The sequence below is a fragment of the Coturnix japonica genome, chromosome 4 (assembly GCF_001577835.2).
Source record: "Coturnix japonica isolate 7356 chromosome 4, Coturnix japonica 2.1, whole genome shotgun sequence".
Lineage (NCBI taxonomy): Eukaryota > Metazoa > Chordata > Aves > Galliformes > Phasianidae > Coturnix > Coturnix japonica.
The window spans coordinates 58,092,888-58,118,918 of NC_029519.1; the positions used below are offsets into that span (position 1 = coordinate 58,092,888).

The window sequence follows — 26,031 nt, forward strand, 5'->3', positions numbered from 1 at the left end:
GTTTAGATTCCCATAAGTTCTTTGTAGTGGTGTCCTGAAGAAAAACAGTTCCTACAATGCCTTTGAATCAGCATAACCCTATCCATAAAAACAAGGCTACAGTAATGTGGTTGCTTTGCACCACATCCAGACTGTTGAAAAATAAAAATAAAATTAAAAATAAAATAAAATAAATTTATATGGCTTTTTCTCCTGATTCTTTGGCAAGCAGTGACATTGAATTTGCATGATGATACAGGGATCCACAGTTATGAATGGATCCTGCTCAGAACTGTCCATTTTCTAGGGGCTGCGGTCAGGCTCACCACTGGAAACTTGTGCTGGCATGAGGTGAGGGGGGCCAGGGAGAAGAAATGGGGAAACTGCAACTTGTAAAATCATGAATTTTGGAAAAAATTAAAAACAACCATGCTGTATAGCAGATTGTCATTTAGACACTGGTTTTGTAAAACTAAGCTGGGTCAGAGCAACAAACAGAATAAAAGTACTTAAGTTCTTAGTGCACATATTTCTGAATCTTGAAATACTGAACTGTTATTAATGTCATGTAAGGTGAAATATCATATAGAACAGAAATATTTTATATTATTGACTATTTCAAGGTTTAGCAGTGGATTTAATAGTAAAAATCCATTAGTTTGTTTTGGTACTCACAGGAACCCTTAAGGATTACTTCAGAATAAAAATTAAAAAAAAGAAAGAGATGAATAGTCTCTGTGATTCACAGGAAGGATGATTTACAGCCATCTCATTGCTAGAGTCAAGATCAAATGCATGTATGTAGTTCAACATAGGAGTAGTGCTCAGATGAAAAATATAGAGAAGCTAAGTGGTGCAAATGGATTTACAGTAAAGCACCTGTCTTGCAGCACTGAGTAAAGGCAAAAATCAGAGACAGGCAAGCAGATCTTTGACTTTTGGGGCTTTCAAATAGTTTTTGACCACAAATCTTTATTTATTGATTTTTTAACATGGTTCTTAATTGTAGGAAGAGACAATTTTGGCAGATACATGTCTCATAATAATACTCTCATTGTTATAATGATTATATGGAATTTCACATTGCTTAAGCCCTGTAGCTAATAGTTTATTGAATTTTACATGTTTTTCTCTATATACTGATGACTAAATCAATTCTGTCATGCATGTCACGTGCAACCATAAGTAGCATTCTGAGAATCTGTTCTATTGTTTTTGTTGCCTCTAAAAGAAACAGTGATATTTCGAAGTTCAGTATTCCTAAACAAATACAATTTTACTGGATAAGAGTTTAAATTCTTAGCTTCCCTCTTCTACTTGTCATGAATTTCCTGCACTAGAAAAACATGACTGATACAACTTCTGGAACTTTGTTCTACTTCTGTATCTTCCTTAAACATAAGCCTAAGGATATCTTTAAACAATTCTTTCAGGTCACTTGCATGTCTTTCAAAATCATCAGTCAGTACTTTTTTTTTTTTTTTTTTTTCTGATGAAATGAACAAGAAGCAACAATGAAATATTTCAAAGAGAGATCCAAACAACTTTGCATAGAAGAGATATTAACAAAGATGAAATATTAACAGCACAGGAAAGGTTTTGTATATTGCAAAACTTCTGTGATGTTTGCTCTTCTACGTTTGCAGAACTCTACCTTAACTTTTTTTTTTTTTTTTTTTTTTTTGGTTTGTTTTGTTTTCTGTAATACAAGTATCCTTTTAGAAAAAGCATTATAATTTCCTGGTCTTTTACTCGTTGCCTTACATTTTTAAAACTTTTCTCACTCCAGTGATACTAATTTTTAATGTCTTTGGTTTTGCCCATCTTGGCTATAGGAGTGTAAGATGGTCTTTTCAGACTGAATAACACTAGTCATATCACTCGGTTCAATTGGCATCCTTAAAATTCTTGTAATACATCAGCGTTTAAATTATCTAAGGCATTTTTATTTTTCACCTGAAAGAAGGTGGGAGTAGAATGTGGCTTATGGGATTTGATTGCTTTGTGATGCTGTGATACTGTTGGATAAATAAAATCCATTTTGCATCACAGCAGAATATCTAATGATCTATTTAAAGTCTATCTTGTGCATTTAGTTTCACACTTTCTGTGCCTTGGTCCTGGGTGTTTTTTCAGACAGAGGGTTTCCTGAACTCCCTGAGAATCACTGTGGTGAATACCTGTCTACATCTTAGAGATTTCTGTGCAAGAGGCTGAGCTGGTCTCTCCACAATGATTCCTTCACCTTAGTCTTTCCACCCTCAGCTCTGAACTTTCCTGTTATCTTTGAAGCTCTTCAGAAGTCTCCACAATCTAGTCATGCTCCTGGATACAAGGGAAGAAAGTATTTGTTGCTGAATGCACCTTATCTTTGTTTTCCTCGATTGCTTCTCTCCTAGTGGTCTTCTTCAGAAATAAAAAGGATTGCAAACTGTATTTTGAAGACAGGACTAGTGGATTTCCCAAGTAAATTGCTAACATGAGGAAGATTACAAGGAGAATGATAAATGCAGACTATTCCGTCTCTATTTAGATTTCTAAATAAATGACTGGATACTCAGATGCCATAAGTACTGGGCTCGTTTCAGTGAGCTGTAGGTTATTACAAAATGTGCGTATGTTTTGTCATTCAGGTTATAAAAATTCTTTGGCAAATTTGATATAATAAGCAAATGCAATCTATGGTTTTTAATAGCCTCTCCATGTAAATATTTATACTATTTGTTTCTATATTTAGAAGTGAATTCCAAATTTAATCTTGTCATCAATGCACAAAGTTTCTTTGCTGTTCAAATCAGAGAGTATACATGAGTGCATGTGTGTTTATATGACTGTATACAGAAATACATAAATAGACCCAAGGGATGAGTAACAAGAAACTAAAATAAAAGTCAGAAGCAGTTAAATATTTACATTCCCCCCCAAAACAAACAAACAAACAAACAAACAAACAAAAAAAAAACAACAAAACCACTTGGATTTCTTCAAGCAAGCCCTTATGGCAAAATTTACAAGATAAAGTAAATAGCTAAACCTGCTCCTCTTATATGATAATTTGTTATTGCTTTTAATATAAGAGCATATTTCTTTCATAGTACCTTCTAGTGCATTTTACTCAAGAAATAAAAACAAATACGGAAAATATTCTACAGCCAGTTATGTTGCTAGAACTATGTGCACTGAATGGAAACTTCACCGTCACACACAAATGTAATACCATATTTGTTCTGTCCATTGTTAGCAATGGGATTGTGTTGTGTTTGTTCATTTGTTTTAATCACCTTTTTTTTCATTCACTGAAAGCACACTCACATTGATGAACAAATATCCATAATGATTAAGTTGACATTTTATCCTGTACACTTTTGCACTTTTTCCTTCAAATATTTCTGACAGTTAAATAGTCTTAATTCATAGTTTCTGAGAAAAGGACAAACTGAAGAACTTAATCTCTAATACTACGGAAACTGAAATCTTAGGAAAATCTTCACTTTTTAAACTTTCATGAAGATAATAAAAATTCTGATAAACCAATTTAAGAGTAAAAAAGGCTGAAAAATAGTTAGGTGACTGTCAGAATTGGCTAATCTGGACATTTAGGTTCCCTATTCCTTAGGAACAACGAAGCAATTGTACCATCTTGCCATCTTTTTTTTTTTTTTTTTTTTCTGTTTCTTGGGGAGAGGAAGGGAAATTTAAAAATATTACTTCAAATAAGTAAGTAGAACTTCCTATTCTGCAATTTCCTATTGTGGAAATACCTACATGTATCAATGGAAGTTTTTGTATACCTGGACTCTGAAGCCTGTTAGCTGGACAACTTTTGTGATAGTATGCTATATAAAGCAAGAAAAAGAACTGTCTGAGATAATATGCCCTTGAGAGCATTATTTACTTAATCTATTTGAAGATCTTACTTTGAGTTGTTCTTTTAACGATCATCTTTGCCTCCATTTGCTGCAAATGAATGCAGGGAAATAAATTGTATAAACTGTATAAAAGGCTCTCATTTAACATCCTTCAACCGTCTCTCTTTCCAGAGTACCTACTATGCTATGTTTATCATATTGTTAATGTATCTCATCTGTATCAAAAATTTCCAACCAGGACCGAAAACGGCAAGAACTGAAATATTCTTATGCTGATGAGATCCACAAGGAATACTTGCAGTTATCCTCAGCTGTAAAATGCTTTTAACTTCCTTCTTCCCTATTTCAATTATACATTAACCTTTATCCTTCAAATTTGTACAATCAAATTAATTAACTTGGGTGGTTTTTTGGAGTACTGTTTAGAATCAGTAGCTCTTTAAAGAGTAGTTGTACTAAGGAAATAACAATAGATTTGTATTAAGTGTACACATCTGTTAAATTTATTTGCCGAATATATATTAAATATATATATCTATTGTTTTCCCAACAGTACATCAATTCTCAGTGAATTTATAATACAATGGAGTTCCTCCCTCCACCCCTCCCTCCCCCCCCTCCCCCCCCAAAAAAAGATAATATTAACTGAAAAGAATGAACATTTATTACTTGAAACAAACATAAAAAAGAGCTGTTTCTTAATTTGACATGAAAATATGTTAAATAATAAGCAAAAAAAACTATTTCAGATTTAGCAATTTTTTTGCTTTTTTCCTTAGGAAATAACAGAAGATCGGGACCGATCACGGCTAGATTCAATGGTGCTGTTAATTATGAAACTGGACCAGCTGGATCAGGATATTGAAAATGCTCTCAGTGCAGGTTCTTCCCCATCCAGCACTCCAACATACAAACGAAGGCATATACCTGTAAGCTGGTATCTTTATTATTTTTCTAAGTAAAATCTTTTGTAACTTTATATTATATATATATATATATATATTTATATATATTATTTTACTCCTAACATTTAGCAACTCCCTGGTTTCAGAACTAAATCTGTGTTTGTAAGTAATTTGTCTTTGTTTTTTTGTTGTTTGGTTGGGCTTTTTTTGTACATATGTTTTGAAGGCAGCAGTAATGGCATCCAAATTTTTCTTTTAGCATGTTTTCATTAAGGAACATTGTGAAAGTTCCCCAGATGAAAAGTAAGGACCACAGATTCAGGAAATGTCTGGCTCTCTTTTTATCACTTGTTATATATGCAGAGTCAACACAGAGTCAGGATCCCCTCCAGTCTTTGAGCACATGTTTGTGTCACTTGACATTAAGTAGTCTGATTTGAAAGTAATTATGAGCTACAGGCCTATTTTTTCTGCTCATTGGATGATACTGGGAACTTTTGGTGGAAATATACTTATGAAATCCTCTATCATTTAAAATGGGAATCTGGTCAAAGTCACACAAATTATTTAAATGTTTAAAATTATTTTCTTCATTTCAGTGATATATTTAAATGACTTAAATAAAATTCCTTGCTAAGAGTAGGCAGAAGAGACTATACAGGACACAGACATGATGGATGTATTCTTTTGTCCTGAAAAACATTTACACGTGTAGCTGTGAAGAATCTGAAATGACTGACCCAAGGTGTTCTCATGCTGTTAATTTTATCCACATGTGTAGCAGCTGTATTTCAATTTAAGAAACCTGAGAAGTACTGCCTCAAAATGTCTAGGCTAATATTCATATTGTTTGTTTTTATTGGTGATATTTTCTTCTAAAATATGAGAGGTTTTTCCTATTAGAGCCAGACTTCCTTACTGCAATATAATCTAGTGAGTTGTCTATAGATGAGGAAAGCTGTATTTAGGTTACAGTGGTGGTGGAAGATAAAAATAATCATTTTTATAGAATACTACATAAATATATTTTTAACAGTTAAAATATTCCCTTTGGATTTCATTGTATTCACATCATCTCCTTGGGCACTAATGGAAGAGGAAAGCTTAAATATGACAGATCTTGCTAACGGATGTCAGCATTTTACATAATTTCATACAACAAAATAGGGAGTCTGTGTGAGTAAGCCTGCAGGACAATCAGAGGTGGGACCTGTTTCCAAGCTGCAGAGAAGTCCACCAGAAGAAGGTGCAGAGACATCTGTCTAATCAGCAACTTCTTTCTGGCAGGCACTTAACTGGAATTAATGACTAGAAGGATCATCATTTATTTCCAGTTCAGGAGCCCCTGTGATATCCCTGCTCCTTGTTTCAGCTACTCTAGGAACATGATATTTGGAAACTGAGGCTTTATCTGTACAGTGTTGGCTGGGGTTAATAGTTCAGGCTTTTTTGCAATCACTGCATTCACTGGCTGCACCTCAGCTAATAATCTGGCCAGTATAGGGCAGTTCCTTGACACAGCCAGCTCAGTGTCGGGTAAGTGTTGCAATATATCTGCAAGCAATACAAGCTCCAGTCTTCATTCTGTACACTGAATCAAACATGCTCTTCTTTTTACTTCAGGAATAAAACATTACACTTTTTTTCTTTTTCTTTTTAAAAAACAAACAAACAAATAAAAGCAATGTAACCAGTGTCATTAAAAGTTACTTCTACTAAAAATGCTCTTACATGTAGCTGGTAAGTTCTTACTGAGCCCAGAAAACTAGGGAGCTGTACCTCTGAATTGTATAAACTGCTGCAGAGTGATGTCATTTCAGCTGTGTAATGGCTTACAGATGTTTACTGAGCTTTCAGTGCTGTGGGAGACAGAAGATGGGAGCACACAGGAAATGCTGAACATCAGAGGAAAATGTCAGTTCAGGGCTGCAGAAGTTTGAATTTCTTACCCTGCATTCTACTGTTTAGGGAAGCTTTAGCTTTGATGTTAGTGGTGATTTACAATTTCATAACAGCAGTTAATGCGAACTACCACATTGAATAGAAAAGCAAGAGAATGTGTAAGCAATTGAAAAGAATGTGTGGAATTACAGTTATACAGGGAATTAAGCATATAAGTTTGAGTGATTCTATATAAATGTAAACATTATTTAAAAGAAAAAAATTTTTTTTTTTTCATATTCATATTACTAAAGACAGTTGTAATTTTTACCAGGATGGTGAATCTGGTTCTGAAATTGGAGCAGATGTAAGACATTCTCAAACAAGCTTGTCTCCTAACATCCATACTCCTGATCAAACATCATCCTGTTCAGCAGCCACTTCTGGAGCTAAACCAAAGGCTGGGGTGAGTACAAATTGTTTTTGACATCACACACAGTCTTTAGCTGGAAATGAAATAGAGTAATTTTATACTATTCCCTACATTGGTCATACAGAGCTATGCATGTGACACTGAAGAGAAAGGACTACTAATGCCAGTTGTTCCAAGGTGCTTTCTGAGTGGCAGAGAATCCTTAGGTAAATTAGAAGTTTGACATGTAAGAACATGCTGTTATCAGGTGTTTATTATAAGCTGATTTTTTCTTTGAGAAATTAGCTTAATAGAGCTATTCTATTTTACTTTGGAAGATAATGTTTCCTGTAGTGGAGTCACTTGGAACAGTTCTGAAATCTCTTGAAGAATGGAGGCAGAGGAAAAAAGGCCACTGAATCATATAGTTTGATTTATGATGCCAAAACTGTCCTCATAGTCCTCTTGAAAGGCTAAATTGTTGTGCAGTGCAGGAAAAGGTATTACCCTGCTGAAGGGAAAAAGTCATTCCAAAGACGAATTTGGTGAGCACTTGCATACATTTGGGATCAGAGGGAAGCTTCTGAGCAGGGAGAAGCTTTCCTGCAGGTGCCAGTGCACACAAGCTGGAATCACAATTCCTGAGCTACAAATCTGGGTGTTTAGATGACAAAGAACTTTTGTCAAGCAGTTTCAAAAGTGCTAGAGCACCCATTTGTAGGGACTTATGCCAGCTTTGAGCAATATACTCAAAAGGAGTTATTCCTGTTGTATAGTACACAGACAGGTCCAGGCACTACTTCAAACTTTTAAGAGAAATTTAACACATATTTAATGTGTTTTCCTGTATTTCACACTACTCACATAAGGGAGGGTTTGCTGATTTCTCAGGCACTGCTGTTTAGTTTACTCCTCAGATTGTAAGCAATGGAGTTCTCAGTCTTCTGTATCCATTCATAGCTCTCAGAAGGATGGTTCTGTCTTTTGCAATTGTCCATCTACTGAAAAATCCTTCTTCATAACATACCCTTGCACAGAAAATCTTGACTATTGCAGAAACTCCTGGTGAACTTTCTGCTCCCACTTGTGCTTATTCTTTCCACTATCTCACAAAGCACAGTTAGTCATCATTACTACTGCTGGTAACTGGACCAGCAGAAACTCTAGGATAAAATATTAAAATATAAAGTGTGATTAACATAAAAATATGTTTATAGCAAGTTTATAGAAAGTAAAATGGAGGCAAACTGTCACTACATTGCAATAATAGCAAGTTAATGAATGCCTTTGACAGAGGCAGTAACAAAAGTTCTAATAAACATTTACATTTAGGGTTGTTCACTTGTACAAAAATAAATTCACTTGTAATTCATCATCAGTGCATAACTGTAGCAAATAGAGTGCTCTGCACTCTGTCACTGCATACAATGCAGCACAAATTCTCAAATAAGTACATATGTCATGCTGGAAGGTGATATCCCATTTCGCCAGATCCTGAGAAGGGAGAAGACATTCTCTGAGGTATTAAACATCACTTTTTAAATTTGGGTGTCTCTATGGATATTTGGGGAAACTCATTTCCTGGCTTTGCAGAGGTGTGGATTATTTTCCTATTTTCCTTGAAGTTGGACAGTATGTGTTAATACTTTTTAAATAACTATTTATTCTTTGATTTTTGTGCTGAATATATTGTGCTGAAGATATACAAGAGTATTATTTTACGATATATATTTTCATGTATGTGATTTTGAAGAAATCACTTATTTTTGCCTTTGTAGAGTAACTCTAAATATAGTGTGGGTTGTGGAGCTACAAACCAGAGTCCTGTTTTGTTAATGTTTATGATAAGTGAATCTAAATTTCCTCCAAGCAACTTCCTTTCCTAAAGTTTTGCTTGCTGCATTTTACCACACTCTACAGTGGAATTTGGAGATGGACTCTATTTACCAAGTGTGTTCAGAAAAAGACCATGTTCTCATTTTTGTCACAGCAAGATTGAGTGCAAAAATTTATATCATTGTTACTTGAGTGTATCTCTCCTGAAAACTGGGTAAAGACTGTGTTCTGCTATCTTCTGTTCCTTTCGGATTATTTTGGCTCTGTACCCTTCAGATCCAAAAACTGAGAGCTAATGTGTGTTGTGAATTGAGGTGTGTGAAGCGTTAGCTGCCTTTGTACCTGCAGACTATATTTGAAAGCATATGCTTCCTTTAAATACGCTAGGAGAAAATAATTCTCAGTCCTTAACCTTCGGCATTACCATTGCTGTTGTTCATCTGGCCCGTGCAGCTATACAGCCTGCTGTTTGGTGCTAGACTGCAATCCCATGCTGGTAGCAAAGGGGCTCTCATACTCTCCTAGTCTTGTTTAGCATTGGGCTCTGCTTGGGACTGTCTTTTAAAAAGGATAAATAGTATCGCTGTGGAACACTGCCCAGAAAAGATACCAGGGTTACCTCTGATACCTGTTGATTTCCATGCAGAGATCACACATGAAAATCATCAGATGTGGTGTTTTCTCTGTTAGGAAGGCTCTTGTCATAGTTTTCCTTTACACAGGAAACTCAGCAATTTAATTTATAATCCTGAGGGACTGTTTTGATGATTTTCACTTCCTTTTTGCTGTGTGCAACTGCAGATCTTCAAGTATTCCAGATGCTCAGCTTCCAATGACAACTTGTTTTGTGTGTGTATTAATATGTAATCAAGAGAACAACTGTAATTAGTTATTTAATGAAATAATCTGTGGTATTTTTAAATAAATATTATCAAACTCATGACTGCATCAAAAGCAGAATGTACAGTTAAAGCAAAGCTTCTTGTGCAGACTGAGGGTGGTAAGGATGGGAGTAATAAGACAGATATGGATTCAAGTCTATTTCTTGCTGAAGAACTCAGAAGGTATTAACCTCACAAGACTTTAATAGTTAGGAAAATTGTTTAAAGATTAACTATATGGATTCAAGATTAAGATCCATATGTATTTAAAAATAAATCTAATAATGCCGTGCTATTCTGGAATTTGATGTGATAATCCTGGTGGAAATTATTCATTCATTAATTAATGGAAAACCAGGAAACTTTAAATTTTCATTGTCAGATTTTATGAAATATTCAGCAACATTTCCAGGATTTAAAATTCAATATGAATTAAAAGTTTCTTTGAAAATGAATTAGTAAATTAGTAAATATTCTTTTTAAGGAAACATGTCTGTATGTGTGTACACATGCATAAGTTATTTGATGCTTCATAAAAATTCACTGGCAACTAGTCAAATCCATGCTTGTCTCTGTATGTGTATACATAACACGGAAACATATAAGCGTATATATGTGGGAATACACACAGTGTTCTTTATTTCTTATACAGAGGTATGACAAGGAAGACCAGGATTCTCCCCACAGCATTTTAGAAGTGTTATTTCTATGGGAAGGTATTTCTATAATTCTGCAGGATATAGCATGAATGCCATTACTGTACATATGAGAAATATATTTTTGAATGTCATTCAACCTTAGTTTAAGAATCTGATCTATTGTATTTCATGGTAAGGGTTTGGTGTGGTCAATAGAGAGTGGTCAACAGTATAAAACAGCATCTGAGAAAGTGTACAAGTGGGTAGTCCTGGATCCAGAAATATAGATCCATAGGTAGACTGCCACATAATTTAGGACATTAAGAAACATTAGTGCCGTCTTTACACTACTTATATTTGCATAGTAAAGAATGTTAATATTTCTATAATTAGCATATTGCTAAGCTCTGGGTTTTTATTCACCAGACTCCAAAATAAACAATTCCATATTAACTTTAGATTCAGCAATTATGTGTCACATGGCAGTTGTAAATCACCTCTAAAAAAAAATAAAAAGTAGGCTTATCAACATGGTGTTACCCCAGCGGTCATGAGAAACACTGAAAAGTGGGAGTGTCTGGTCTGGATTTGGAGATGAAGGAATGCAAATATCTGTGTTGTTGCCTTCTACAACTAATGCCACACATCTGGATACTTAATAACATTGTTCAGCAATTAAGGCCAGAAATGACTGAATTTTGAATCTCTTGATTATTATGAAAACAATGTGTAACTAGGAAACTTGAAAATATTTTAATAACAAGAAATAAGCTATCATAGCCTTTTCCAGTGTGCAGTTAGAACGTAACTACTTAAAGAAAGCTTGAGTCAATCATAATTTTATTTTTTTGTTTCCTAGATATAAAAAAATATAAAAAATTGAATGAAGCCTAGAAGTTGTGGTTAGTTTTTTGTCCTTGAACATCTGCTCATCAGAGCCAATCTCTTTTGCTGTTCAGGTGGAGGAAAAAGAACCAACAACCAAAAAACAGCTGTAAAGCTTTGATTATTTCCTGCTGCTTTATTTAGCTATCCTATCTCTCTTACTTCAACAGTTGCCAACCCAGCCTTAATCATGCCACGCAACAGTAATCAGAAATCTATTATCCCCAGAATAGCTGGTGTCTCAGAGATGGTTTTTCAGATTAGCTGTAATGGCTCACTTAAAATGCGTTCATTTCTCAAAATTATTTTAGGCACCAGTTATGCCCACAAGTACAAAATGACCTGGTCTGGCTCAAGCACTAGAATGGGATTCAGGCACAGCCACTGATTTCATTGGAGGCTTGGATGACCTCATAAATCCATTCTCAAAAGTCTTATTTTTGAGATTTTTGAGACTGAGAAAGCAGCTTCTGTTACTTAGGTGACAGTATTGCAAACTGATCATTTATATGTACCAAAATAATTTTGCTTTTCACATATGCTTTTGATTTGTGTTATATTTTAAAAACTCAGTTATTTAGGGGAAGACCATTCATTCATTCTGTGAATAATAGTTTAATAGTTTTATAAATTTGAAAAATAGAGTTCAAGTATCTTGCTAATTTACTGCACTGCTTTATAACTTAAGAAATTAAGCTCAAATCTATGGTAAGTGCTAGGAAACCTTGATTTAAGAATTACATGTTCTTAAAGAATTATTAGGGCAGCCACTGCTTGAAATGTTTACATCTTCCAGGTTTTTTGTGGGGTTTTTTGTTTGTTTGTTTTTGTTTTGTTTTTTGCTAAATTCAGTGAATTATAGTTAAGTAACAGCATCTAGAATATTTCAATGAAATCATGCATAGAATTTTTTCACAGTAGGTCATGCTGCATGAAAAGTGGTAGATATTGGTCCCACTGAATCATATTCTTGTTTTAAGTAGATTTAACTTTTAACTGTGCTGCTGCCTGTGTTCTTCATTTACTCCTTAAGACAAAACTAGAATTCATTCTTGTAGATGTTTGTTAGAGAGCTTCTTACTCTGCAACTTTAGTTAAAATATTATTCCTTTAAACATAGTGAGTTTTCATCAACTGATTACGGGAAAACATTTCAAGATCTGTTCACGTTTATTAAGTTAGTACTACTTGTCAGCTTTCATTCCTATGTTAAAAGTGCTTTAGAATACAGGGTTTGACAATGAACTAGGAATTTTAAAGTGATCATATTTACTTTTGGATTCTAACATCCTTGTTTTTGATCCCATGAAGTGTTTACTCTATATACATATTACCATGAATCTATATTTGCCATTGTTGTAGATAACAGGATTATGTTGTTTCTTGCGTTAACCTCTTAAAACTTTTTATTTGACTCCAGGTTGATCCCCAAATAATCTGTATCCTGTATTTGTAAAGCTTCCTATGTTGACTCCAAATGTATTATACTTTTTTTTTTTTTTTAAGAAGTAAATTGTGAATGGCAGAGCTGCTCTTTTTACTACGAAGCTTTCTAAAAGCTACAAGTCTTAAAAGCTGAATTAACACTTTTTGCAGTGTGAGTTAGATGCTCCTAGAATGTTCCCAGACTTTAAATCAAAAATACTGACTCCAGTTATGGTATCTTCTACAATGTTGCATTGGTCAGGGATAGCTTCTCTCACCGCTTCTCCGTACTGACTCCTGAGTGACCAAAGTGTATGGGAACTTGTAACCACAGTGAAACATTTGTTTTCCTTATGTAGTTATGGTATGACCCAGATATGCATTAGGCTGTAAGCTTTTGTTTCCAAGTACAATTCCAACACAACACTGGGAATCTTAACTAAATACCCATCTTGTGAGTTGCTAAGCCTTATTACTTCTGAGTTCTTCCCAAGATATCAGGATGCATTTCTGTCTCTTTTTGCAACCCGTTTGTAGAAGCTATGTTTATACACAGGTTTTTTTCCCTCACATCTTCCTCCTTTCAGGAGTACTGCTGACGCTGTTTTCAACAGTGTCTGTGTCTGGTTACGCACAATAACTGTTTGGGTTGTTGGTTTGGGAAATTTTTTTTGTTTTGCTTTGTTTGGTTTCTCTCCATAAATGTAAGGAAAAGTTTATGACTTAAGCAGTAACTTTATTAATTGTATTGTTCTTACAACTTTTTAATATTTTTCACTGTATGCTGCCATCTGCTGCCTACATCTTGTAAATGCGCTACAATGGGGACATCAGTTGCTAACCCACTCCATTACAAGCAATCAGAGTGAACAGAATAATGCACGACTGAGCATATCGCCTGGGACAAGTTTCATAAACTTTTCATCTTGTACAGAAGTAATCTAACTACCTATAGTTACAATTACATCATGAAATAAAGGTGGATGCTTTTCCTTTGGGAGGGAAATTTTAACAGATGTTATAGTGTGTAGAGATACTTTTAGAAACATATCATGAGAATTGAATTTACAGTTAGAGAGGAAAAAATAATATTTTAATGGGCATAAGATGTTGAGGAGCTTTTTAGATGAACTTTAAATTTCACATTAGGAATTCTTCATTTTATATTCACACATGCAGTCATTTATTTGTACATTAAGTGCCAGTATCCATTAAAAAAAATCATGTCATGTTTTAGGCTTGCTGCATAATAACTGACACGATGTAATATCACAGCTGCATGTGTATCACCATAGGAGGGATGTGGGTTTGACAGTGTTAAGCCCATTACGCTAGAGTGCTATGGTTCTTTGGCACATTGCTATTGCTTAAAGCACACCCAACTGTGAAGGAAAAATACTGAGCATTGCACAGCCTTTCCAGAAGATAGTCTCTATTTGCTCTGCAAAATCCTGAATGTTTTTCATTTTTCTCATTTTATTCAAACCTCGTGTGTTTGAGAATAGGAAACCTACTCTTCTCTAAGAAAAAATGTACACTAAGGAAGAAAATGATCATCTTTGATGCTTAAACTTGAATATTCAAGGTTTAAAGCACAAAGTCATGTATGTTGTTAGATGATTATAAGCATATGAAAAGAAAAGCTTTCTAGGTTCCCTAGGAGCAAATAACTTGAACTTCAATCATGTGAATCACACAAAGTCATACAATTTAAAATTTCAGACTCAGTTTGTGTCTTTTAACCTCACTCTACAATCAGTTGTGTGTTTTCTTACAGAATTAAGCTTGCTTAAGTCAACAAAACCATGTATGTCAGAAATGACACACAAATGTATACATGAATGTATTTTTGCAGATTTTAGGCCTGTGTCAGAACTAAAATGTTTACTGATTAGAACGAATTAACACAAGGACAAAGAATACTCCTTTTAGATACCATGTACTGTCACTTTTCCCATGCACAGGGGCATTTCTCATGCCTGCTATAACTATTTTCAAAACATTAACTCATGGCCCATTGATTAATAAGTATTGTTATACAGATATTTTACACAGCACAGCTTGAGTTTGCATTCAAGCTCATGATATAAATGTCAGCTGTATGTTCTTCTGTTCCAAATGAATACCTTATGCCCAGAAGCTTTACTGGTATTCTATCTCACAGAATTTGAGAGCCAGGTCTATACTTCAATTATTTTACTACCATAATGTGCCTGTAAGATGACTTCACAGTACTGCCAAGTACCATGACCCAAAAACATGTCAGGTTTCTGCATAAAAACAAAAATATGTTGAATTTCAGGGGAGGATTAGTCTGGAAAACAGGAATATCATTAGGGCTGGAATGTGAAATATAAGAGTTCAGATTGATACTCTAAATTACTGTGAAACTGGTGTGAAAAAGGTCAATCTCTATTTAGCTGATGAATAGAGATGTCCTGGAAAAACATACAAGTAATAAAGAATAAATTACTCAGAAAATTCCTTTTTTATTTCAGTAATTTTTCAAAATTAATAATTATGATGGCCAAAATAAAATCCCACTTCCCCAACTTAACATGCTGCATCTAACTTCCTGTTCTGATTTCCAGGAGTGTGTAGGAAACAGCTGAGGCTGGTTACAGGAACAGGTAAATGTTAGATACAAAGAATCTAAAAAAAAAAAAAAAAAAAAAAAAGAGAGAGAGAGAGAAAGAAACAGAGAACGAGGAAAAAAATATGACACTTTAATATCACTTTTAGATAAATTCACTGCTCTTTCTAATGAGGAATATACATTTTGATGCAAAATTAAGTATTTAAGATAATTATTGCAAAAAGCATTTGTGACTATATGATTGTATTCTGAATAACAATTTAATCTTAGTTATTTAAAAACTGGTACCAATGAAGATTCAGGTGACAGATTACTGACTGATTTTAGGAGAATGTCTGTTCTATGAAATATTTAACAAAAAGATTGATATGCATAAATTAGCTTTAATTAGTTGTTAGTCTGTTTCTCAGTTGGTATATAGAAGTAGCACAGTGAGACTTTGATAGCCAGATGTTCTCAGTAGGAAAAGAAAAAAAAAAAAAAAAGTGTAAATGAACATTTATATTACCTGCTGATTCCCTAAATTCCCTAAACCTGCTGTTTTCCCTAAGTTGTTGTTTATATTGTGAAAGGGAAGAAATACACAGACATCAATTTGCAAGTGATTATCATTGAGGAAAAAGTGTTGGTCTACCCATTATTGACAAATCATCTTGTTATTTACAACCTCCCATGAAGTCATACTCTCTTCTTCTGGTGGTTTGTGGATATGGATGTGCTCTCTGATTTGCTAGAAACTTCTAGCTGAACATTATAAATTAATGACTTATTTCATCTTAAATCTATTTGTCACCATTAGGTTTAAAAGTTGGCTTAAACATTGTGGTGCTGGAATCAGTGGTTGGATAATCAATGCAGAAATAGGTGGTCATTTACGGAAGAGCTGAAACTCCCATAAACTTGAGATAAAGAGACAAAGGAAATTTCACAACATAGTAAAGGACAGATTTTATCATGTCAGTTTTCAAAGATTGCAGTTTAAAAAGACATTATGTGCAGAAACATGCTGTCAAATTTGGTGCGCATCAGGGAATGCTTTGCAAAGATAAAATAGAGAAACTGAAAAAACGCACCATTAACTCATATTTGATGAAATATCACTGCACTGGACATCAAGAAAATCCATGTATGAAAGTTTTAAAAATGGATTATATCATGCAAATCATCATCAAATGTGTGAATTTAATGAAGTCCAGGGGATGGAATCGTCTGCAGTTCTAGGAGTACCTTGAAAGTATGGATGCTGATTAAGGAGTCGTCATTTACTTTTCTGAAGGAAGGTTCCTAACTTGGGATAAAATGCTAAATAGATAATAGTAAAGTGAAATCAAGTTCTTTATGGAATCCAAAGGAAAATTTGTGTCAGTATGTGAAAATTAAAAATGACTCACAGATTTAGCAGATTTTGGGGGATTCAACTGCTCGCAGTAATAGTTAGACACCCATGGCCTAGCATTTGTACAACGTGCATTCCCTTCAGCTGCCATTGGGAATGCCATTCTGTAATCTACTGCAAGTGTCAGTCAGGTTGAAAAATCTAATCTAGACTGATCTAGTACAACCATAAGCATAGTCTGGGTGAAAGCCGTGACATGAGTTCTTTCTCTTATGTGGTAGCTATTTCTCGTCTAGCTCTTTATCTCAGTATAACTTGTCCTAGTGAAACATGCCATCTCTGCTTTATGTATGATTTCAGAACAAGTAATAAATAGCAAACTTTACTGGGAAACTGCTGAGAAGATGGAATCTGAAATCTCTTGTTAAAATGAGAGATGTATTGCATGAGCTACTGCTTTTATACATCTCACCATTTTTAGAATACTGTCATGAAAGGAATTAACTGGAGACCATGTTGGAGGAAAAAATCTACCACATGTGGAGTAGGAGCATAAGGATTTTTAATAATGTCAATCCTTAGAGTAACTCTGAGCAAGCTCTTAAAGCACTGATTTGAGCAGAATACGTTCTCCATAAAAGCATAGTAAACAGCTTTAAAATAGAAATATTCATAGACTGATGACTGATTCAATCCTGTCCAATAGTAACGATATAGTTCAAAATGTCCAGAACAGAAGAGAGGGTTCCAGACGTGCTGAGGAGGTCTTAATTCCTAGACAGTATGATGCAGTGGAAAGGGAGAGAGCTACTTGGAGACTTGATGCAGAAAAATGGGTAGCAGATTTTCTGGGAATAGAGACTAAAGAGCTCCAAATCTGTGAAAGAACTTGTAACTTTTGCTAGTAGAAGGCCAATAGCTGATAAAGGCTGCAATTTTATTTATTCCAACAGTGCAGCACAAGACCTGTAGCTAGGATCAACTGTGCATGCTTATACCTTGCAAGGAATTAGTGTAATGTAACTGCATAAACTGAAAATCATCCTGTGGACATTCCTGCAAGACCCTTTCCTTTACATAGAATTGTAGAACTGTAGTTGGAAGGTGAGTATACCCTGCCACTAAAGCGGTTTCCCTACAGAAAGTCACACAGGATGATTGGGAGTGCCCTATTTATTGTACAGTTGTGTTACATAATGCAAATCTGTTTTCAGCTAATCTCCTTATATACATATGCTGAAGTTCAGTGGTTGATGAGACATGACCCATGTTGGGATGTTATGAGAATTGAATGCTTTGGTTGCACCATGTATTGAAAAACAGGAAAGAACAGGATGACTTTTAAAATGCTGCATTGCTTTAGCTTAGCTATGAATCTTTGAAGTGGCCTTTCAGGTTTTTTTTTCTTTTCCTTTCTTTTTTTTTTTTGGTTGCTTTTCTTTTTCTAAGTTTTTTCATTTTTGGTTTCTTTTTTGTTCAATTTTTTTGTACTTTGTGCGTCTTTTTTTTTAATATCCTTTTCTTTTTTCTTTTGTCTTTTTCTTTTTCCTTTGACTTGCCCACTCTCCTTTTATTGTGGATCTGTGTTTTGCATTAAAGTCTGTAGAGTTATTAACACCAAATCATGGCACACTGCCCTCCAGTACATTATGTTTTCCCCATGGTCTGTAGCTCTTCCAGCAGCCCCAGCGACATGACTGGCATGGTTGTGCAGATATAGTTTTGCCTTTCCCTCTAAGCTTTCAAATTACTTCTCTTCCTCCGGATAACATGGTTGCCTGTGCCATGCACAAAGTGCAAGAATTGTCTGCATTTTTAGCAAATATAAATATTAGTAGGCTGTGTACCAAAGACCTGTGGCTTTTACGACAAAGTAAAATCTGCAGTAAAATCTTGTTAAGATTGAATTCAGGCCCCATGAATCTGTTTCTCTACTTATAGCTGTGGTTATTTATGTGCATTATCAGTTTAGCATTGTTTTGGACTGTTTTATTATTATTACTTTTTTTTATTCGTGATTTCTTATATAATATTCATTGAGCTGAAGAGAGAATATGCAAAATCCCGAGAAAGAAAAACAGTCCAAAATGGGGGAAAAAAAAAAAACAACAAAAAACGTCATATGTAAATAAGCCTTTTGGTGAGAATTTCCTGTGAGTTTTATCTAAGAAAGAATTTCAGGCTTGGATCCAAGACAAGCAAAGGAGCATAGAATGAGGGGACAAAGGAACAGAATTTGAGCTGAAACAGTAGCGACAACAGCTTGATTTCACAGGAGTAGAGGGAGAGTGCAGGAAAGTAGTATCATGCCAGTGAAGACATAGGAAAAGAACTTTGCATCGCCTTCTTGAAAGCAGTGAGGAGGAAAAAAGCAAGTGGGAGGAAATTGGAAAAACTGACTTTTAAAAGGTAAAGAGGAAATGGTAGAACATAAACTTGCTCAAATCTGGTTCGTGGTAGTGAGTAAATATCTAGGTTATCTTCTTTCTTGCTGCGCACACAAGTATTCTTTACTCCTGGAACATGGTTTGAAAACGTGGCAGGAATAGTTTGCATTACTGGGATGGAAGAAATCCATGTCTGCCATTTCAAGCACTTTTCCAGACACAGACACACTGTGAGTGACATCATGGAAAACCATTTCTTTTTGCCCTTTACATACACCTTTCTCATAAGGAATTTGCTTACTCCTGTGCTTTTTTTCTCTCTGTCTCTTTTCCTCTCTGTCATTCCCTCTTCTATGTCCTGCTTTGTGCTGTCTCTTTTTTCTTTCTTCTCTCTCTCTCCTCTTTTTTTTTCTTTCTTTTCTTTTTTTTTTCTTCAAAGCCAGGGTGGAAGCAAGGGAGTTGGTTAGCATCTCTGTTTAATAGTTGAAAGAGTTTGGTTTGGGGTTTTTTAATGCACAAAATTCCTCTCAGTGAGACATGCCACACATTCTGATCTCTCCCCTTCAGGCAGTTACACACTATTAAATATGGGGTTGGAAATGACACGCGTCTGGAAATACAGAAATGAAACAGCCTGCCATTTTCTGCGGAGCACTATACAAGGAAAGTGTTGTAAATTGTTAATTGAATGGCATGGAGTTCTATTTTCTTGTGCTTTCTGTATATAGAAACCATACATTCCAGTCTGCTGCCACTTTTTTTCTTTTCTTTTTTTTTTTTTTCCTTCTGATTTTCTACCATGTTTTAAAAAATATCTGTGTGCTACTGTTAAGATTAGCAAAATTTTGGAGTTTTTTCTTTCACCTGAAGTATGGCTTACACTCTGAACTTTTGTTCTACATACCTTCATTTACTCAGAAGTCTATATTGTGGTTTTGCTATTATCATTATTTTAAAAGAAAAATAAAAAAAAAACCAATATCATTAGACCTCCATAGGAATCTCCTGTATGCTACCTTGCAATAAATACTGAAATAATATGATTATATTAAATAAAATTGTGTGCATTACATACAGATTAATGCATAGAATGTATTGCATTGCAATACAGGATGTCAGATGCTGCTCAGAAGTGACAGAGAAGAGATTCTCCAGTCTTCCAGAGTCATTCTGAAGTTTCTGGTTCCTGCTCTGAGTAGACAGTATTCAGCCCTCGGCTGAGCTTATTGCTCTGTAGTGTTTGCTAGGCGAACAAACACTGCACATGAGAAGCAGCCATTGAGGAATTTCGACCCATTGAGACTGAAGTAGGATTCCACTTAAGAGAAGGGAGAGGAGCAGATGACAATCTCTCAGGAACCCAGAGTGCAGAGTGTGAGCACTGTCTTTATAAACCTTTAGTTCTCAATATTTTATATTGTAGTTCTATGTTCTTAGGAGTGTTCAAGACACCTTATGAATATTGATAAGTAGAAACAAAATTAGACAAATGTGAGACTAGTAGTCTGCTTCTTTAAAATGTCTGAGTTTCAAAGACCCTCAGACGACTGCTAAAGGTACCTCTTGAAAACCTGAAGCTATCAGTATTTAAAATCCAGTATTTTTTGGAAATGACACGGGTTTGTCTAGAAGAAGTAAAATTAAACATAGGGCTTTCATCTGAACAGGAGCAGTGAATTTATTTTCACAGATTTACATGGTTAATATGTAGAGTGAACAAAAAATCAGGAATTCCTAATTTCCATGGCTAATTAAATGTGTGATAGAAATAAGGCAGATAGCAAAAATATGACAAGGAGTAATACAGCCAATTTTATTTCAAGCTTACAAACTGTTAAAACTGAACTATGCTGGCTCATTGTGAAGCTTTGCTGCACAGTCACATGCAATTTTTCTTTCTAATTTTTCTTTTGCTACTTTGCCAACAACTTATTCAAGAAAGATCCAGTTTGCAGTTGCAAACACTGAGTGGTGTTTCAACATGGGTAGGGATTTCAGAGTGTTTTGAGACCTCTCTATTCTTAGGAGAATACACAGTATCTCGTATTGTTTAGTATGTCCTGCAAATAGTTTTTTGGAATTACAGAAGTGGTAAGATAGAAAAATCAGAGCATGTGACATGTTAGACTGCATTTTTTAAAGAAAAATAAAAGGGAGAGAGAGGGAAAGAGAAGAAATATTTTTAAAAGTCAGAAATTCTGGTTACTGAGAAACCATCCTTCCTTCATGATGAAGAAGGCATTCAGGAGGTCCTGAATTATTGAGATTTTTTTTATTAATTGAGCCATTATTTTACAACTTCTGAAAACTACCTGAAAGGCGGATATTTTTAAAAGCATCTAGATGGCTAAAGGTTCAAGTAGACATCTGCTGAGCTGAACAAAAATGAGAGACCTACGTGCCATTGAATACTGTAAATTGCTTCTTATGTGACCTCAAGGACTATGCTGATTTTCAGGAAGGAGACTCTTGCTGTCTGTTTCTGTTACCTCTGTAGCTGAACTCTGTGATTTTCTGTTCCTGAACTACATTTGATAATGCCTTGATTATCCGCAATCCAACTGTAGGTGCTAAAAATCTTAGACTGAGAGCAGTTCAAAGCTCCTTTCTAGCATAAGAAGTTCTCCTGTAAGTGCTTCGACTAATGAAGCAAGAAGGCAAAAGAATTAAATTTCTGTAATCATTTTCTTACCTGATCCTGAGAGCTCAGAAAAGGGATAGAAAAAGAGGGAGGCGAGAATGGATGTTGAAATACACAGTAGGAGTAGGAACTACCTTCTTGCAGGTAAAGATCAGCAGAGAAGTATTAGACTATTTAGCTGAATCTGATTTACTTCTCAAAGTATGCTTAAAGATGAAATGAGTCTCATAGCCAGTATTTTTGAGATTTTTTTTCTCATTGGAAAAAAAAAATTGCTTTTTTCCAAGAACCATGCACAAGCTTAACATTTTTATGTATTACTTTAATTATAAGTTACAAATTTTCCCATGTACACTTCCCACTTTATCAGTGAAGTCTTATTTTATTTCATTAAGTATTCCTTTACAGCACTCTGAGACCATCTCAGTGGTGGGAAAAAACTGACAAGAAAAAGAAGTCCAATGAGTTAATATATTCTTCAATTGTGCTTTCGAGGGTGAAGAAGTTATGACTCCTGTCAAGGTTCTGAGTTCATCCTCAAAAGTAAAATTTATTTAAAAAGTTTTCAGAAGTCTAAGTAACTTTAACATAAAGCCCTATTTCATGGGCAACTTGGATATCTGGGAGTCAGTGAGGTTAGACTTATAAGTCTAACTAACTTTTGCAAAAAGCTCCTCTCTTACATTTATTCATAAATTCCAATGATGCACTTTTCTGAAATGTTTATTCCTTTATTCTCACCTGAAAGCATCAGACAGTACTGGATTCAAAGCAGAGTTTTCTCAGTTACAGGTTAAAGCGTGTATTTGCAAAGACTGTTAGAACGCAGGTAGTTTTGTCCAACTGCAAGTGCTGCCTTAAAGAATCTCTGATAGTGTTTCTGTACAGCATTTAACATTTACAGAATTTTTTTGCTGTTGGGCCCCTTGACACACCTATTGGAAAATGCTAGCTGATAGATGAGACGGTTTGCCAAAGGAATTTTGAAGACTGGGGACATTTGAAGGGAGAGACCTTGAGTCATAGAGCCAGAACCAATCTGTCTTGTAACTTTATTCAGAATTTCACAATCCTTGCTAAACTACAAGATAAGAGCCAAAGGCAACAAACCAGCAGGAGTCAACTCAGAATGTGCCAAAGTTCAGAGCATGGTTGCTTCAGGCTGAAGTTTGCTGACCTCTAATCACTTGAGGTCATCAGTGGTTCTGCTACAGGGCCCTGCAGAACGTGAGTTTGATCAGATCTCCCCTGCTGCTCCCAGTCTGCCAGCAGTAGTGAGAGCAGTGAAACAAGGATTCCAAAGCAGTGTTTTGGGGTTGCCTGCCCATCAGCATGCTCTTTTGGGCTGCCATACTTGTGTAATGCCTGCACTTACTAATTCCAGACTTCCTTAATGCCTTGTAAATGGAGAAGGTGGAGTTTGTGACAGCATGTGAAGAAGATTCCTTCAAGTTAGGACACTTTTTACACTTTTAGTGCTGTGTTATGCCGTTATACAATATAAGTTTGTTTTTGTGGTTTAAGTTTCAAATAGTTTTGTTGTTGTTGTTGTTGTCACAGTGATAACGTTTTCAAGAAATTCCTTTTTCTTGTGAAGTCTCCTTTGACTATTAGTATTATCTTTAATGACCTAGCTGCTATAAGTATGCTCGACTGCTGTGAAGTTGTAGTGAGAAAGATTGGTGTGAGGAAATAAATAGCATTCCAGACTCTAATCTGGCAACAAATTCAAAATGTAAGCACGCACTGACATAAACATGCTTCAGTCATGTGATTCATGACTCATAAAGACTAGTAGCTATTAAGGAACATTAATTTAGAGGTGATGCCATTTGTGGTGTAATAAAATCTTTAATGCATATTTTTATGTGCTGTGTCATAGATCTGGGCAGCTCACAAATTCTGATATGTCGGTTTATGGGAATGATAGAGATTTAGCAATTATCTCATCCTTACACGCTTTAGAGGCATTTGAATATAGCCCTTCCAGCACGTGAAATACATTAATGTATTTTGTGAATTCTTGAACAGTCTTCAGAAGTTTCAGAATTATCACTGTTTCCCATAATCCTCCTAGCCTTGAAAGGCAAAGGGAAGAGGAGTCATAAGAGCATATTGGCCTCTGGAGCAGCTGTGTACCACAGGGGCTGAGCATTTGGGAACCTTCAGAACTGGATGATCTACATGGACAGGAAACTGGAAGTAGAAGGAATGGAAAGGATCAAGACAGCTTGTGCTTTGTGGCAAATGGGAAAACTTTTCACAAAGAAAATAACATGGTCACTGCAGATTTTTTTAAAAAAAATCTTTCTTTGGAAAACCTAAAAAATACAAAAATATTCTAAATTCCATAGGTATTTATGATTATGAGATTTTAAGTGCTTCAGAAAAATTCTTATAGGATAAAATTTGCAATTTCAGGAGACTGGATACCTTCAGATTTGTCCTTCTAGTGACTCTTCTCACATACATCAACAAAGCTTGACTAGTCCAGTGCTTTCTTTAGTGTACTCTTTTGCTCGGGTTTCTGAAAAAGTTTGAAATCAGTCAAGACCAGAGTGTTCTCGGACTACTCAAAACACTCGTACTCCCACAGCAGTCTGCATAAGAATTCTTGCTTTAGACTAGCTGTGTTCTTTTTGGTGTATGGGTAATTCTTTTGCCCTGTTTGTACAGGATCTTGCACAATGAGGTTGTGGTCCAAGTCTGTGGGTTTTCAGTGCTTTAGTAATACAAATAATGCTGTCACCACTTAAAAATAGGTTTGTGAATTGTAAGCTGGCTAACCTTATGAGAATGAAAGCAAAGATACTAACAAGTTACCACCATTGCCATTAATCTTTTTAAAGAATGATTAGCAAGTAAAACATTTCCTGATTGCCTTATTTCAAACAACATTGAACTGGAGACAGTATTTGAAGGGAAACTTATAAGTGTTGGGGGGGAAAAGAGCAATTCAGAGAAATCTGAATAATTGACAAACCAGGATTCATACTTGATTCTGTATCAACAGAGGAAGACATAAAAAAAGCTCCTGGACAAAGTATTGTAATCATTTTTATTTTTGTAGCAGAAATATTAAGTCACTGCTTGAAACAGTGATTAAGCACCTGATTAGAAGGCAGGGGAGCACAGGTGTATGCAGTGCACCTGAGTGACCAGAAGGGGTGGAGTCAGAATTCACCCCTTCCCAGATCTCATTCAAAGGGTGGCAGTGGAGCCAAGGATATCTTCCTGGAGATTCCTGTGTATCTGACGCCTTTTAAGGGTAAGCAGATTCTTCTGATTCTGTGGATGCCTCATTTGTGCATATCATCACTTACTGCAGCCTATGACTTTGCTGCTACCCTATCATTGCTGTGCTTTCCATAGTGTTGCAGTCATGCAGGGAAGAAAACATGCTGGGAGAAAGTAACAAATTGATGGGATCAAAATAACTATCAGAGTATGGTTCAGAAGCAAGGAATGAAAGAGTAGGAATGAAAATAGTGCTTTGGACAGTACTGTGTAGAATCTGGTAATGATAAACAATAATTTCCATCTGAGTTTCATGAGTCTTGACTGTCTTTACAGATAAAGCTGAAAACAGTTTCAGGTGGAAAATGCAATGAGTAAGTTGTTTTTGAAATATGAAAAATGCTTAGTGGAAGTGTTATTCTAGGCCAGGAAAAAATAGGGGATACTGTAGAAAGGAAGCTTAACTGAGGAATCAAGTAGGAAATTCAAATAAAAGACTGTTATTATTGATACAAAACAGACAGGGAATTTAAAAATAAAAATTTGTATATATTTCTTGTCTAATTTGATCTTTCTTTGTAAAGATTTTTCTTTCTCTTAAATACTAACGACTGGATTGTTGCTATTGCCTTTTTTTGTCTGTTATTCTTATGTACTGCTTCTGTTTCACATCACTGTTGTGTACTGGTCAATAATCTTTAAGATTTAGTGCAAAATATTGGCTGTTTTTACTTTCCCTGCCTTCTTGTAATCTGACAGTGTTATCAGCCAATTCTAACCCCAAGTTATATATCATTGTCAGTATCACTCTTCAAAATGAGAAAGGAACTCAGTTCTTCCAAGCAGTTAGTCACCATACTGTCTGAACCCACGTGGAATGTATAACTTTTTCCATAAAATGCACGGAAAATTCTTCCTTATTTCCCACTGAATTCCATGTGGTTATCTGAAGTTCCTACAGAAGCAGTTCTAGCTGTCCTTGTTTTCACCAAAGTTCTAGTAGCTCAGCTCCTCAAACTAGTAATTACGCTGTTTGTATGTTTGTGTCTTATAGGTTCTGCCTGTGTGTGCATGAATTTCCCATTGTTGAAAGCATCAGTGCAATTCAACCATTGCATTCATC

At 35.2% G+C, this 26,031-nt stretch overlaps 1 protein-coding gene across 4 annotated transcripts in view; it reads left to right on the forward strand.

Moving 5' to 3' along the window:
* Nucleotides 1-26,031, forward strand: part of DLC1 (DLC1 Rho GTPase activating protein) — a 222,320-nt gene that overhangs the window by 64,389 nt on the left and 131,900 nt on the right. For all 4 annotated transcript variants that reach the window (XM_015862301.2, XM_032444090.1, XM_015862300.2 and 1 more), the window contains 2 exons: nt 4,628-4,777; nt 6,969-7,100. In XM_015862301.2, the coding sequence (XP_015717787.1) occupies nt 4,628-4,777; nt 6,969-7,100 (282 nt within the window). The remainder of the gene's footprint in view (nt 1-4,627; nt 4,778-6,968; nt 7,101-26,031) is intronic.